The 15,551-nt window shown below is 39.7% G+C and overlaps 1 protein-coding gene across 9 annotated transcripts in view; it reads right to left on the bottom strand.

Annotated features, from left to right (window-relative positions):
• Nucleotides 1-15,551, bottom strand: part of XYLB (xylulokinase) — a 225,140-nt gene that overhangs the window by 121,013 nt on the left and 88,576 nt on the right. For all 9 annotated transcript variants that reach the window (XR_013485845.1, XR_013485843.1, XR_013485842.1 and 6 more), the window contains exons 10-13: nt 11,574-11,655; nt 5,270-5,310; nt 3,926-4,041; nt 1,630-1,745 (exon numbers count right to left, since the gene is read on the bottom strand). Coding sequence is in view for 4 of the 9 variants with exons in the window: in XM_078152255.1 (XP_078008381.1) it covers nt 1,630-1,745; nt 3,926-4,041; nt 5,270-5,310; nt 11,574-11,655 (355 nt within the window). In the remaining 5 variants the exon portion in view is untranslated. The remainder of the gene's footprint in view (nt 1-1,629; nt 1,746-3,925; nt 4,042-5,269; nt 5,311-11,573; nt 11,656-15,551) is intronic.

Here is a 15,551-nt window from a genome sequence, read left to right as displayed (position 1 = left end):
CTCAAGTAGTAAATGGCAGACCCAAGATTTGATCCCAGTTTGAGATTGAGCCCAAGGGGCCTTTCAGTCTAGCAGTCTTTCTATTCCATGTTGCCTCCTCAACAAACTTCTAGAAAGAATAGTCTGCCTTTACTGAGGTCTCCACTTTTTCGCCAGCCACTCACTACTCAATCCCTTGTAATCTGGCTTCTATTCCCACCTAAAAATAGATCTTGCACATCAGAAGTGCTAAGTAAATATATTTTTAATTGAATTGACTATTGAATGCTCAGAAACCAGGCCTTTTGAGAGGAATAATAAAATTTCCAATAGAGATTTTATAAATTCTATAGATTACATTCCTTACACAGCTGCTTGATGGAAAATCAAATATGAAATGAAGCATTCCTCTTAAATAAGACAGAAACTTCCCATTAATACAATGACTTTCACATCACACATGTATTTTAAGACAGAATCAAATATGCAAGTGTCCCTTCAAAAACTTTACTTGGAGCAACAGTGACAATTCAGTTTTTTCCCCTTTATATCCCAGGTCCCTATCACAGTGCCAGGAGTAAAGGAGGCACTTAATAAATACTTATTGGTTGGTATATTAATAGAATGCAAAAATCCCAGAGCTGAATGATAGAGGCCTTCCAGCCGATCCCATACCTGCTTAAAAAGTCTCTATCATATCCCCCCTTAGTGATCATCTATGTTTTGCTTAAGACAGTGAATCCTCTGCCTTGCAGCCCATTCCACTTTGAGCTCACTTTCGTAATCAGGTAGTTTGTTCATCCCTTGAGATGAAGTAAACCTCTGTGTAGCTTGCACCCATGGTTCCTAGTCCTCCTCTCTGGGGCAAAGGAACATCAGTCAGACTCTTTTGCCACTCGATCGTCTTCGGCACACGAAAAGTAGCCACGTTCCCCTGTCTTCTCTTCCCCTGGCTAAACTTCCCATGTCTTCCAATATATCCTCACAATGCCAAGGTGTCCACTTCCTTCAACAACCCACTTGCTTTCCTCTCTATGTTCTCTAGCTGATCAATGTCCTTCCTAAGATGTGACATCTAGGGACAAAATATTACCGGTATGGTCTAAATAGAGTTGTTGTTTGTCCTTTGTTCTCAAAGAGGACCGTGACGTCTGGGAGGTGATGCCATAACATGCGAGTAAATTGGATTTAAGTGAGGGAGAAGAGGCTTTATAGAACTATAACTTCTAAAATTGTATTTGTTTTTTCAGCTTCCAAGTCTCACTGCTGACTCCTGCTTAGCAAGCTGTGATCCAACAGGTCTAATTTAGTATAGAAAGAGAGTTTCCCATTGTTAACTAATATATATTGTTAATAAATTCTTTCATCTAATGCAGAGAGAAAAAGAGCAGTAAGGAAAGCTCTTCATCTCTATCCTGTTCTCATCATACTGAAAAATCCTCCACGCATTAGAAGAACCTTAGAGTTCCTTGGACTGAATACCACCAAGAAGACCCTTAGAGAAAAAGCCACCCAGACTTACTGGGTCTCCCTCATCCTGACCCATAGAGTCCTCTTGAGTCCTCCACATTCTACATGAATCACTTAAACTCAGAAAAGGCAGCCCCATCAAACCAGTCCCAGGAGTTCTGTCTCCCTCAAAACACATACCCAGATTTCCACAGTTTCCAATTTCAGTGGACTGTAGTGCTGTGGAGAACTCATCCCAGGATCCTGAAGCAGATTCATCTCGGACCTTCTCTCTCATCAGAGACCCGTTCTTATAGCTGGAAAAAGAAGAAAGGACAACTGTTAAATTTAAAATTAATTTCTCCCAAAGAGCTGGTCAACATTAATATAAATACCTAGATGCATCTTCTTAAAGAGCCCCACAATCAGAAGCTCTTCTTCCAAACACTCAAACCCAGTAAAGCCCAATTTTCTCTAGCCTAGTATCAAACAAGTGTTTATTGAGCATCTATTACTGATGTGGAGTATAAATTTCATGAATTTCTGCCACATGGAAATACAGATGTCACCATATTAAGGCACAACTAGATGAACCCTAGAGATAGGATCATAAGAGTATACAATTTAGAGCTGGAAGGGCTCCTTGAGAATCACACTGAGAAAAATGAAGTAACTTACCCAAGAAAACCAGATTTCTAGTCTCAGCTCTGCAGCTGACTCACTTTGTGATTTCAAACAGCAACAATGATTGCTACCGTTTATGTAGCGCTTTAAGATTTACAGATTACATACATTACCTACTCTGATCCTCACAATTACCTTGGAAGGTCGGTGTTAATATTATCCCCATTTTATAGGAAGAGGAACCTGAGGCTGAGAGGTTAAATGGCTTATGCTTGTGCAATTAGTGTGGACTGCAAATTTGTGTCTTGGGAGGGATGTAAGGAACCTCTCCCTAGAATCTCCTTATTTCTGGAATGCCTAAGAGAAATGTATGTCTACAGGAAAATGAGCCCATAGTCCTGAAAGCTGGAAGGCCGAGTGGAAGAGTTTCAGGTGGCCATGAATGACATAACTATAGGTCAAGCAGAATACAATCAATGAAATGGGTAGCTGAGAGGACACAACATAAACTGGAGGGTAGAACAGAAGGCATACAACTGGAGAGATTGGCATCCAAAAACAACAGGTGAGAGAGAGAGCAGGGCAATCAGAGGCCACAAGGGGAAGCAGAATAATTGTAGATAGCAAACATGTGGACAAATACCAGTGCCTACTAAAATATACAGCATAGAGAGCTAAGGTGAGATGGGACAGGAGGTGATGTAAGTTTGACTGGATGTTCCTGACAGGTTAGAAACACAAGGGAGCTTAACTATGGAGAGGAGACTGGCATTTCCAAGAGATGTTTGGAGTGGGACACCCATTTGGTGTGGGCAGCTAGGTGGCGCAGTGGATAGAGTGCCATGCCAGGCCTGGAAGACTTCTCTTCTTGAGTTCAAATCTGGTCGCAGACACTTACCATCTGTGTGACCCTGAACAAGTCTCTTAACCCCATTTGCTTTAATTTCCTCATCTGCAAAGTGAGCTGGAGAAGGAAACGGCAAACCACTCCAGTATCTTTGCCAAGAAAACCCCAATGGGGTCATGAAGAGTTGTACATGACTGAAAATAACTGGACAACAAAAATCCCTTTGGTATGAGTGCCAAGAATGCTGCTAATTAATTCAAATTTTTAAAAATTTGATTTGCTATCCTATTTTGTAAATGCTATTTTTAGCTGTGATCTCACACATTTCATCCTGGTGTGATCTGGCTGGGCTGGGCTACATTGGTATGGGTAAATAAACCAAAGAAAGTGATTTATGAGACCTTCTCTACAAGTGAACTTGGTCCCTGTAAACTCAGAGCTTCTGGCCATTAAACTGCAAGAGTGTTATTAGTTATTCACTCAGTCATTCCAAATACAGTTATTCTGCACCTATACATGCAAAGGACTATATTAGACACTGGCTTAATACATAACATTAACATGTATGACCTATATGAGATTGCTTACCTTCTCATGGATGGGGGAAAGAAGAGAGGGAGGAAAAGAATTTGGAACTCAAAAAAATTTTTTTAAATGTTTAAAATTTTTCATGTAATTGGGGGGAAATGCTATTCTAAAAATATATAAAGTTAATAAGATATATTCTTGTCCTTAAGGAGTTGACATTCCACTAGGACTTTTGAGATAACATGAAAAAAAATGATACAAATGAACATTCTGTAACTGTCTTGGGTATTGCATCATTTTTTAGCCCAGTTATTTCTGTATCTGTTGTATCCTTCTATGAGACTATAGGGTCTATACAGGCTAGAAGTATTCTTAGAGGGCACTCATTTGGTCAACGCTCCTAATCTTAAAGATGTTGTGCATTAGGTTTCAACACAATTTAATCCCACAATGAAAGTGAGGCTGCTGTTTTCAGACCATAAAATATAAGCAACCTACCACAAAAGGGCCATGTACTCTTGAGAATTAACAGGGTTGCAGAAGATGTGGCCTTCTAAAGCCGGGGTTGGCTCCTTGATCCAGAGAAACAGCGTATCGCTGGTGCCAAGGCTGACCTAAGTAATAAGAAAGCGTACCTAAAGCAACAGTGAACTTCTACCACAGAAAGTATGGGGAAGGAAATTAAGACCATTGTGAAAAATTACTGCACCTTAAGTCATTTTAAGTCAATAAGATATAGAAGTGTGATCCCAGCTTCTCACCATACAAAATGTAGCCTTATTTCCTTCATTCTCTCCCTACTCAGCCCCTGAAGCCCTATACACACAAATATATAAACTCATGAATCGTTAGAGCTGCAAACTCACCTTAAATACCATGAGATCACTAATTTAGAGCTGGGAGGGGCTTCATCGGCCATCTAGCCCAACCACCTCATTTTACACAGGGAAATTAGGTTAAGTGACTTGTCCAAGGTCACACAGGTAGCAAGCAGAGTTAGGGCTTGCTCCTAGGTTCTCCAACTTCAGAATAAATGCACTTTCCACTATAGAATGTTGCCAGTCCAAACAGAGACTACAGGGCCCCCAGTCCTGTATGTTACAGAGTTGGGGTTCTTGACCAGGAATGTATGTATTTTTAAATGCATATTTTGATGTCTGTATTTTAACATAATTGATTTCCTTTGTAATCCCAGGTATTTTATGTTATGAATTTAAAACGTTATTCTGAGGAGGGGACCATAGGCTGCATCAGACTGCTGAAAGGGTCCATGACACAAAAATGTTAAGAATCTTTGCTTCAGAATCAGATGGTCCCTTTGTACTTGGAGATTCTATGGTTCCGTGGTTCTGCGATTCTGATATTCTATAGCTCTATAACTCAAACTGTACAGCTACTAAAAGGTAGAAGGCACAAGTTAGGAAGACACACTGCCAGAAATTCTGTAGGCTATTCATTTTGTAATGGAAAATAGCTTCCCTTAATTAATAGGGTATTGTTTTTCACTGGACCGTTACACTAATTTAGGCCAATATTCCCCCTCCTTTCTTTTCCCTTTCCCTCCCTCTTTCTCTGTCTCTGTCTCTCCCCCTTTTTCCCTCTCTCTCTCTTTCTCTAGGACCTCTCCTTCCTTCACACAATGAGGCAATGCTAGAAGACATCCTGGCAGCCTGTAAGTGATACCTCAGTGTGCTGGTGCCCCTCCCCTCACTCCCTAGGTCTGAATGAGATCCAGAGGGAAGCCCTTGGGGAATATCCTGCTTTGAGAAATGAAATGTGATGAGTTCTTTATGAATGAACATGTACTAGTTGAATAATGTTCCTTTAAAAAAAACCACTTACTGCAATGTCATCTTCTTCCAGTCTCATTCCAGCTAACGATGCTGAAAAGATAAAGAGAAGCCTTTGTTTAATCAATAAATAAGCACACAGCCACATTATTATTACAATCAACAGAACAATACAAGGGACATTTATTAAATTCTTCTGTAAGTGCAAAATAAGGGCTCAGAAACAAACAATTCTCACAAATGGGAAAGGAAGGCTCATTCCACTGCAGCAGCAATTGAGGAGCATTGTTTAAGTTTGCCTCCCTGGAACCCAAACAGACTTTCCCCTATGAGGAATGAGGAGAGGCTGTGAAGCATGCCTGTGCAGAATGAGACACATATACCTGCACTGACAACTAGGAACCAAGTTCTCTTTTTATTGAACAACCAAATGGAATCTATTAGGTGACTAACTTTGGACCCTTCATTTGCTGAAGGAGGAGGCACTAACAAAATAACATAGAACAATCCCACAATTCAAAATGAAATTTCATCAGAAAAAAGCTGAAGGGTCTCAATGATTTGTTTAGAGATGGAGGAAAGCCATGAATCTGTGGAGTCCATAACTCCTTCCTACCTCCAGAGGATGAAGTGGTATTCTATCTTGCCAATGCTAACACTTCCACATGTGCTCTGTATCTTTTTTCTCCTTCTTACATCCAAGCCCAGTAGCCCAGATCTGATCTGCTGGGACTAGAAGGAAGCAGATTCCACGGTCTGCCTCTCTTCCAACCTTCTTCCCAAAATAGGGGCTCTGCCAATGTAAGGACTATGGGTTCCTTCCCATGAGAAAAGGTATTGGAGTGGGATCATTATCCTGGCAGGAAGGTGAAAGGGCCTGAGGACCTGCCCCACCTCTATGTCGTTCCCCCCCTCCCCATCCCTAGTCAATATACCCTAAGGATACCAGGGTCAGCCAGGTGGCCCAGTGGATAGAGCACTGGGCCTGGAGACAGGAAGACCCAAGTTCAAATTCAGCTTTAGACATTTACTAGGTGTGCAACCCTGAGCAAGTCATTGAATCTCTGTCTCAGTGCCCTGAAATATAAAATGGGAATAATAATAATAGCACCTACCTCACAGGGTATGAGGAGGATGAAATAAGGTAATATTTGTAAAACACAGTGCTTAGCACACAGTAGGTGCCATAAAAATGCTAGCCCTTACTGCTACTACTGCTGCTACTGCTATTGCTGCTCCTGCTGCTGCTGCTGCTGCTGTTGCTGCTGTTTCTACTGCTACTGCTGCTGCTGCTGTTGCTGTACTACTACTACTACTATTACTACTACTACTATTACTACTACTACTACTACTACTACTACTACTACTATTACTACTACTACTACTACTACTACTACTACTACTACTACTACTACTACTACTGCTGCTGCTGCTGCTGCTGCTGCTGCTGCTGCTACTGCTATTGCTGCTGCTGCTAGTGCTACTACTATTACTACTGTTGCTCTATTTCTACTGCTATTGCTGCTGCTGCTATTACTACTACTACAAATCCCCTAGAATTTGTTCTGTGGAGTTTGGATTCAGTCAAAGCTACACTTGAGGACCTAGAGGCCACATGTAGCCTCGGGGTCACAGGTTCCCCACCCCGGACCAAAAATGTCCCTTTCTGCCTTAACACTGATCAGAATATAAGAACTGTTTCTAATTCTTCTCAACCCTGAGTCAGATCAATAAAAGATGCAGGGAAGATGACATAGTTCATTATCACCATATCCGTTGTCACCACCTAGAATCTTGCAAAATCTTAGAAAAGTCTTTGACTCTCAAAAGTTCTCCAGCAATTGGCAAGAGACAAGCACTTCTATCTTTTTAGAGTCAATATGTCCTTCCTTCCTGAAGATCCTCATGTATCTGACGGAGGCTCTAAAGCTGTGGTGTCCAACTCAGATAGAAATGAGGGCTTCTAATCTGTACCTAAGGACCCTCTTGTAATATCACCTATGTTTTATCGTATTTTTATTTATTTTGTTAAATATTCCCGAATGACATTTTAATCTGGTTTGGGCCACACTCAGGAGTTTTGTGGGTCACAGGGCTACATTTTTGATACTTCGTCTCTAGAGAACTGGTACTTATCAATAAATTGGCAGCTCCAGATGAGCATCTTCCAAATGATTGAACACTTCCATTAGCCTTTTCTCATGCTCTTCCAATGCCTTTTGGAATATTAGCACCCTCCATGTATGCCAACACTTCCAAGCAGTTCACATTATCAAGCACATTCTCCATGTGCCCCTAGAAAGGGGCAGGTGCCTAAGAAATTACTTGGGGTATATTTCCAAACTGGTAGAATTCTAACTGAGCAGATGAAGGCCACCTTCTCCTTGCCTTTCTTTATAGGTATCTGAAAGTAGTCACTATATAAGTTCAATACAGGAAACAATTTGGATTCATAAACAACCATCCAAGACATCTTAGCTTCTGGTATGGGGCTTTGATTCAGCTGGGTTTTTTTTTTCTCAAAGTCTGATGGCCTACATATATCCAGATCTTTCTACTCTCCTTCCATACCACCCCTCTGAGGGAGTCACACAGAGTGCAGGACTCCATTATGGTACCACTGACTAACTAATTACTCTAGTTTCCCATCTCAAAAAGGGCAATTTTCCATTAATAATGTCAGAAAGGTCAGGAGTTATTGAGGTAGATTCTGTTCATTGTTTCCTAGGCATACCACATGTCCCATTTATGCTGTCAAAGAACATTAGTCTTCATGGTGAGTTTGTTCCTTAGATGATCCATCTCCTCTGTAGGTACTAGAGACTCACTATAATCCAATTTTTCTACATCTACTCTTGAGGTGAAAGGTACAGTGTTGTTTTAATGCTCTTCCACCAGTAATCTCTCTGCCTCATCAGGCAAAATACAACCCTGCTTCTGGAGTTTACTGTTCCAGAATAGCAATAAGCTTCCTCACCAGAAAGCAGGGATCTTTGAGGTGTTCAAAACCCCGGCTTACCGCATACATTGTTTTGCCTGTACTTTGAACAGGCTTGACTTGGACCCAAACAACACTGACATCACCGAGGTGTTCACAGGATCTGGACACAGTACAGTCATGGGGTCTACCTGTTTGCTGACCTCCACTACTTCTCCAGGGAAAATGAAACTCACACTGGTATAATCCAAAAATGAGAGTAATCCTTCTCACTTAATACACAGAGGCCTAGCCCCTGCATGGGGTAGAGACATACATGTTGCAAGTGTCCATAAAATGATTGGCCTACAACTGTCACTGAGAATAACATCAATTGTAGATGGTTCAGTCAGCACAGTCCCAGCCTGGAAGTCAGGAAGACCTGAATTCACAACCTTTTTCAGATGCTTACTAGCTATATGACTCTTGGGCAAGTCACTTAGCTTCCCAGGCTCAGTTTTCTCATCTGTAAAATAGTGATAATAATAGCACTTATTTCTTCAAGTTGTTTTGAAAATTAAATTAAATAATATATGTAGAGTGCTTGGCAAATCTTAAAATGGTGTATTAATGTTAGCTATTATCATCATCATCATCATCATAATTATAATCACCATTATTATTTTCTTTAGTATAATTACTGCATGAGGTTTTATAAGTTTAGGTGTAAAGGATCCAGGTAAATTTGGTTGGTCAAGAATAAGGCTATTTGAGAACTGGAATAATCTCCATCCCTATCTCCAAGCTCACTGCCTTCTGCTGGCCAGGTGGGATTCATCTGACATATTAATTCCAAATTTCTCCTTTGATTGCATCCGGTACTCATGCGTCCATCTAGTACACAGCTGGAGCTGTGCTACAACTCTGTCTCTTTGACTGTGCTCTGCTGCTGCTGCTGCTGCTGCTGCTGTTTTAGAATTGACCTCTAGTACCTTCCTTTCTGGGAAAAACAGCACCAGCCACTGTGCCATCTCCCAGGAGATTTGCCCTGAGGTTCTGAAGTCTGCTCTGTATGATCTGAGGTAACCTTTCTCTTGGCTTCAGTGACCCAGACCTGAGATGTCTTAGAGCTAATCAGAACCAGTTTGGTTAACGTAAAGCCTCTCTCTCTCTTCCTCTCTGCTCCCTTCACCTTGAATCTTTTCCAGCAGGTGTATGAGCTGTGAGAGAGAGAGAGAGAGAGAGAGAGAGAGAGAGAGAGAGAGAGAGAGAGAGAGAGAGAGAGAGACTATCCTTGGTATTCAATCATTGTTAAGTACCCCCTAAAATGTCCTTGTCACACAACTCCCTCTTGATTACTGTTAGAGTAAGACAAGTGTTTTGGTCAGGAAGAGTGTCTGTGTGTGTCTCTGTCTGTGTCTGTGTACCGCAATCTAAAAAGAAAATAAATTACAAATGAAAAAAAAAAATAGCTCACCCCATAACTAGTGGGTGAGGGGCAATCATTCCTGGATCCTAAGTTCCAATACCCAGACAGGAAGACACAAATGGTGAAACCTCTTAGCCTGGGAGATGAGAGCCATGGAAAGGGGGCAACTATGTGGCCCCAAGGGAGGGAACTACTGTACCACAAGGCCCAAGAGATGGCAGGAGTTTTGGCACTGTGGTGGAAGAATAATGGGTGGGGGGATCATAGTATGGGGAAAAGAGCCCTGGCTCTGGCATCAGAAGAACTCTCCTGGTTCCTCTGACCTGCCTTCGAACTAAGCTCAAATCCCACTTCTGAGGCTAACTACCTGTGTGAACTCAGGCAAATCTTTTCACCTCTTCATCTTTAAAGTGAGGGGTTGGCCTGATGGCCTCTGGGGTCACTTCCAGCTCTACAGCTATCGGTCTCTGAATTCTGAAAGGATCGCGATCCAAAAGAGAGAAGAGGGACTGTTTGGACAGCATCTCCTGGGGAGAAGTAGGAGTTGCTGAATGGCCCTGGCTTTGTGTAGAGAAGAGAGCAAGCATACAGCCTGGTGCCAAAGGAAGAATAAGGTCTTTGGTACAAAAAACCTGCTCCAGTATTTGGAATGTGGAGCTCTGATGAAAAGAGGATTGACTTTTTGGCAATATCAAACACCAAAATCCATTTTGGGGTCCCCGAATTATTATACCCCAATATTACCTTGGGGCAGTATAAAATTCTGAAGACTTGTATAGCTCCCATGAAAGGCTCAGTGGAGGGAAAGGTTTAATGTCAAGTTTGATTCCCTTCTAGGGTAGGAAGACCAAACCACAAAGTATATCACTATATATCTGGAGAGGTGCATCCTCCCTAGAGGAAGGTGTAACATAGAGAAGAGGAAAGGAAAATTGTCATGACTGTTTATGGACCAGCATACATCCTTTATGTTGTGTATTTTCTGTGGGTTCAAACAAAGGCTGTCCTCTATCTAAAATATGTTGCTAGCTGAATGTGTGTGTCAGAGCTGGAGGTCTTTTACCAATATCTACAGTGACCAAGACAATGTATTGCTATTCTCAGAGGAAACTCTAACAGCATTGGTCAAATTCAGTGGTTTCTCAGATACCTCTGGAATCGAACCAAGTCTCTTTTGTAAGCCCAGAGCTTAAGCAAAGGGCTACAGCAAGAGGGCATATTCTTAGACTTTAAACAGCTGCCCCTTGAAAATCAGAGAGCTAAGTCCTGGAGGTTGCCCATAGTTAAAGGGCAAGAAGCAAAGGAGAATCCAGAGAAAAGGACAAGGTGTATGAGATCCTGGAGAGAAGTTTTTTTAAAAAGTCAAAATTCATGTTAAAAAAAATAAAATAAGGTTCCTTTTATTACATGAAGTTTAGAAACAGTGATGGGACTGGAATGTAAGTCATAAAGAAATGGATGAAGGAAACACATATTTGCTGGAGGGAAGAAATAATTAGGAGAAAACATGCTATCTCTGAATATTTGAAGGGTTATTATGAGGAAGAGAAAGTAGTCTTATTCCGTATGTGTCTAGAGAGTGGAAAGAGGGCCAATAGGTGGAAGCCATAGGGAGACAGATTTTGGTTCAATATAGGAAAAACCCATGAGTCCGTACTAAGCCAAAATGGAAAATACTACCTTACCTGTTTACTGCAAATGTGCAAGTGTACAGTGGATGAAGATTGTGGATGAAGCATTGAAGATGCTAAACATGGAATTCCTGTATGGGACAAGAGCTTGGGCTGGATCAGATCCCTGCATCCTATAAGATTTAATTCTATGAGTCTATGGAATACAGTGGAAGTAGGACAGTGGTACAAACCTTGTAACACAATGATGAAAAAAGATGAAAAAACTATTGTAAGAAGTGGTGACTATGTGTAATGGTCCTACCAATTTGTTTTTCTTGTGGATTGACATGTTCATTCACAAACACCTATTTCTGAAAACACACAATGTTCTTCTCACCTGGATTGTCTCCAGTGAAGGCTATCACTTTACATTCAGAGTTGAACCCATAACGTTGAACGTAATAGGAAGAAATAGGTCCCTAGGCAAAAAAATGAAACAAAGTCAATCCATCAATCACAGAGTATTACTGTCATAATTTTGCAGATGAGTAAACAGATCAGAAAGGCTTAATGATTAGCCCATGGTCAAAGAACTAGTATGTTGGAGATGCTGGATTTGAACAAAGATCTCTTGTAACTATGTCTAGTTAGTTAGTTATGCCTCTATTATATCATGTTTATTTCAAAAGAATCTCTCAATTTCATAGCTGTTAGCATTTGCATAAATATAGTCAGTGTATTTATTATTGTTCTGATTCAGATTTTGAAATGTTTAAATAATTTCATATTCCACATTTCTTTGTATTTATCATTTTTATGGTACAATAATATTTTTGTTTAAAAAACACAAATCATTTAGCCATTCTTTAGGTGCTAGACACGTGGATTATTTATCCCCTCCCTCCTTTTTTTGCTATTATGAGTAAATTTAAGAAGTAGCTATGAATATAGAGATGAATTTGGAGTCACAAAGACCTGGCTTAGAGTCCTACCTCTGATATATACTGGTTGTGTGACCCTGGGCAAGGCACTTAACTTCTCATTGATTGCCCTCTGAAAATTTTCTAAGACTATGTTTCAGAGCAAATGTTGATTAGGTAGAGATAAAAATTGCAGATCTAGTAGAAAATAATAATACTAATTTATTATGAAAATTTGAATACTGATGGGTATTTTCCTCTTTTAATAAAATCCTTAGATACAGTCTTAGTAGTGGGATCACTAGGACAAAGCTATGAATGTTATTCATTAATCAAGAGTTTATTTACTATTATATGAACCATTCTTCTTCATCCCACCCCATATAATAACAGCTATCATCTGGAAACCAGTTTACTAACATTTTTTCATTATTAGTTTGCTGAGTCAGTTATAGAGATATGAAGCCATAAAGATATAAATATTTCATATATAATATATTTAAACAAGTAAAGAAAAACATTAATCCAATATTCCTCAACCTAAATTCTTTAAGCAAGTAAGCAGCTGTGAGTTGCTGGCCAAAGCAATGATTGTTACCTTCCCTAGGTCATCAACCATGAGATCCTTCAACTTGGGCAATATGCTTTTAAATTTTCCTGAGAATTTCTCTGAAATATGCTAACATCCCAAGAAAGCAAATATCAAAAACATGCCTTCAAAAATTAAAAGCATATAGCAGCAGGTGGTTGAAAAGAAATTGAACACATCTGAAAGCAATGTACAGAAATGAATTTTAAAATGGGGGAAAATTAAATGCATACCCAGTTTCTCACTTATCGAAAAAGTAATCCACCCTTAGAGGAGATGTAGGGGTGGGGGAGTGGGACACTAGAATTTTTTTTTAAATAAAATTCAAAAAGTTTCCATATACGAGGTGTTCCTGATGGAAAAGGGTTTTTTTTTAAAGGGTTTGTTTCCTTTGATGAAAGTTTTATGGCTTTCTTTTTCCAATTCAACTTGGGGCAAATCATGTGTACAGAAGGGTGCCACCAGCCTCTTTGTGATGCCCAGGCAAGCCTCCAGTCAGTAAGGCACAACTGAAATAGCTGGGAGGGAAAGATTCAGGAATGAGAGATTCACTGCAATCTACTCTGTAGAGGCAGAGTGTTGTTTGTAGTGGAACATGTGCTGGAATATAAGACCAAGAGTCCTTCCCCATTAGAAAAGTGCTCAAAGGGTAGGAACTAACATTTTTCAAAAGAAGAAATTCAAACTATCAACAACTATATGGAAAAATGCTCCAAATTACTTTTTAAAAAAGGCAAATTAAAATAACTCTGAAATTTCATCTCATACCCAACAAATTGACAAAGATAATAAAAAAGAAAAAAACATTCAATATTAAAGGGGCTGTGGGAGACAGAAATAACAATAATCTGATAGCAGAGCTGTGAACTGGTCCAACCATTGTGAAAAACAATTTGGAATCATTCAAGAAAAATAACTAAATTGTTTATATCTTCTGTCTCAATGATATCATTAGTAAACATATACCCTAAGGAAGTCAAAGACAGAGGAAAAAGTCCTACCTGCCAAAATATCCACAAAAGTAGTTTTTTGTGGTAGCAAAAAAAAAAATGGTTACAAAGAGGTATCTATAGATTGAGGAATAACCTAATGAAGTTATGTAAATATAATGGAATATGATCACACCTTGAGAACTAGCAAATTAGGAGAAAGGCAGAAAAACTCAGGAAGATTTCATGAACAGAGTGAAGAACCAAGAGAAGGTACATGATCACAACATAAAAGAAGATAACACAAAAAGATCAGATTCTAGGTTGATGTAATAAAATATCTTGATTCCAGAGGACTAAAGATGAAATTTTTTCCACTACTCTCAGTACTGAGGGGATACCACAAGAAGCCTCAAAGAAACATTTTTTAAAGTATGCTTTGGACTTGTCATTTTGTAAAGCAATTTAGAACTATGTCCCTAAAGTTACCAAACTGTGCATAACCAGTAATACCACTGCTAGATGTATACCCTAAAGAGTTCAAAGAAAGAGGAAAAGGACCCGTATATATAAAAACAGACTATTTTCATGGTGGCAGAGGACTGGAAAACAAGGGAGTGCCCATTAAATTGGTGAATGAGCTATGATATATTTATTTGATAGAACACTACTGTGCTATAAGAAATACTGCTGCTCCTGCTGCTAATAATTGCTAGCATTTTAAGGTTTGCAAACTAGTTTACACATGTTATTTCATTTAATCCTCACCACCTGGTGAGGTAGGTCTATTATTATCCCCATTTTATAGATAAGGAAACTGAGGTTGAGAGAGATAAAGTGACTTGCCTAGAGTTACATAGCTATTAAGTATCAGAGGCAAGATTTGAACTCAGATCTTCCTGATTTCAAGTCCAGTGCTCTATCCCCTGCACTACCAAACAAGGAAGATGGTTTCAAAGAAAAATGGGGAGACTAGTATGAACTGATGCAGAACTGAGTGAGGAATTTATATAATAATATCAGTATTATAGAGACAATTTTGAAAGACAGGAATTCTGATCAACACAATGACCAACCACAATTCCAGAGAACTTGAGATGAAGCATATTACCCATCTGCTGATAGAGAGCTGATGGACCCAGAGTACAAACTGAGACATTTTTTTTAACATGGCCAAAGTGAAAATTTATTTTGCTTGACTATACATATACAGCTAGTAAGTGTTATGTGTCTGAGGCTGGATTTGAACTCAGGTCCTCCTGAATCCAGGGCCAGTGCTCTATCCACTGCACCATCTAGCTGTCCCTACCATACATATTTCTTAACACGGTTTCATTTTTCTTGCTTTCTCAACTGGTGGATGGAGCAAGGAGAAATGGAGGTCAGACAGAATGAGAAAGAGAAAATGCAGCTCTGAAAATTAAATTAAATTTAAAAATAAAAAGGAAATATGCTTGACCTGACATGAGGGGATATCTCGGTTCAAAATCTAGCTCTTCCACTTATTCTCTATATAACATTTGTCAGGTCACTGAACTTCTCTTTTTGTTGTTGTTCAGTTGTTTCAGTTGTGTCTGACTCTTCGCAACCCCATTTGGGATTTTCTTGGCAAAGGTACTGGAGTGGTTTGCCATTTCCTTCTCCTGCTCATTTTACTGATGAGGAAATGAAGGCTATTTACATATCTGTAAAATGGAGATGATTACCTAACCTATCTTATAGGGTTATTGTGGAGAAAGAGCTTTGTAAGTCTTAAAGAACTACAAAAATAAGAGTTTGTGTTACAACTTTATTTTTTTCCTTTCGCTGTGATGTCTAACAAGGTAGCCTTATTTTCCTTCAGCAGAAGAACTCACTTCCCCTATTTCACTGAGAATATCAATGCTGTGATGAACCCCCTCTTTCCCCCTATTCCACAACAAAAACCCCTTCAATAC

Source organism: Phascolarctos cinereus, unplaced genomic scaffold (genome assembly GCF_003287225.1).
Source record: "Phascolarctos cinereus isolate Bilbo 61053 unplaced genomic scaffold, phaCin_HiC Scaffold_4;HRSCAF=312, whole genome shotgun sequence".
In the NCBI taxonomy this organism is placed as follows: Eukaryota; Metazoa; Chordata; class Mammalia; order Diprotodontia; family Phascolarctidae; genus Phascolarctos; species Phascolarctos cinereus.
Note: the sequence above shows the minus strand (reverse complement) of the source record. Positions and strands in the feature narration are given on the sequence as shown.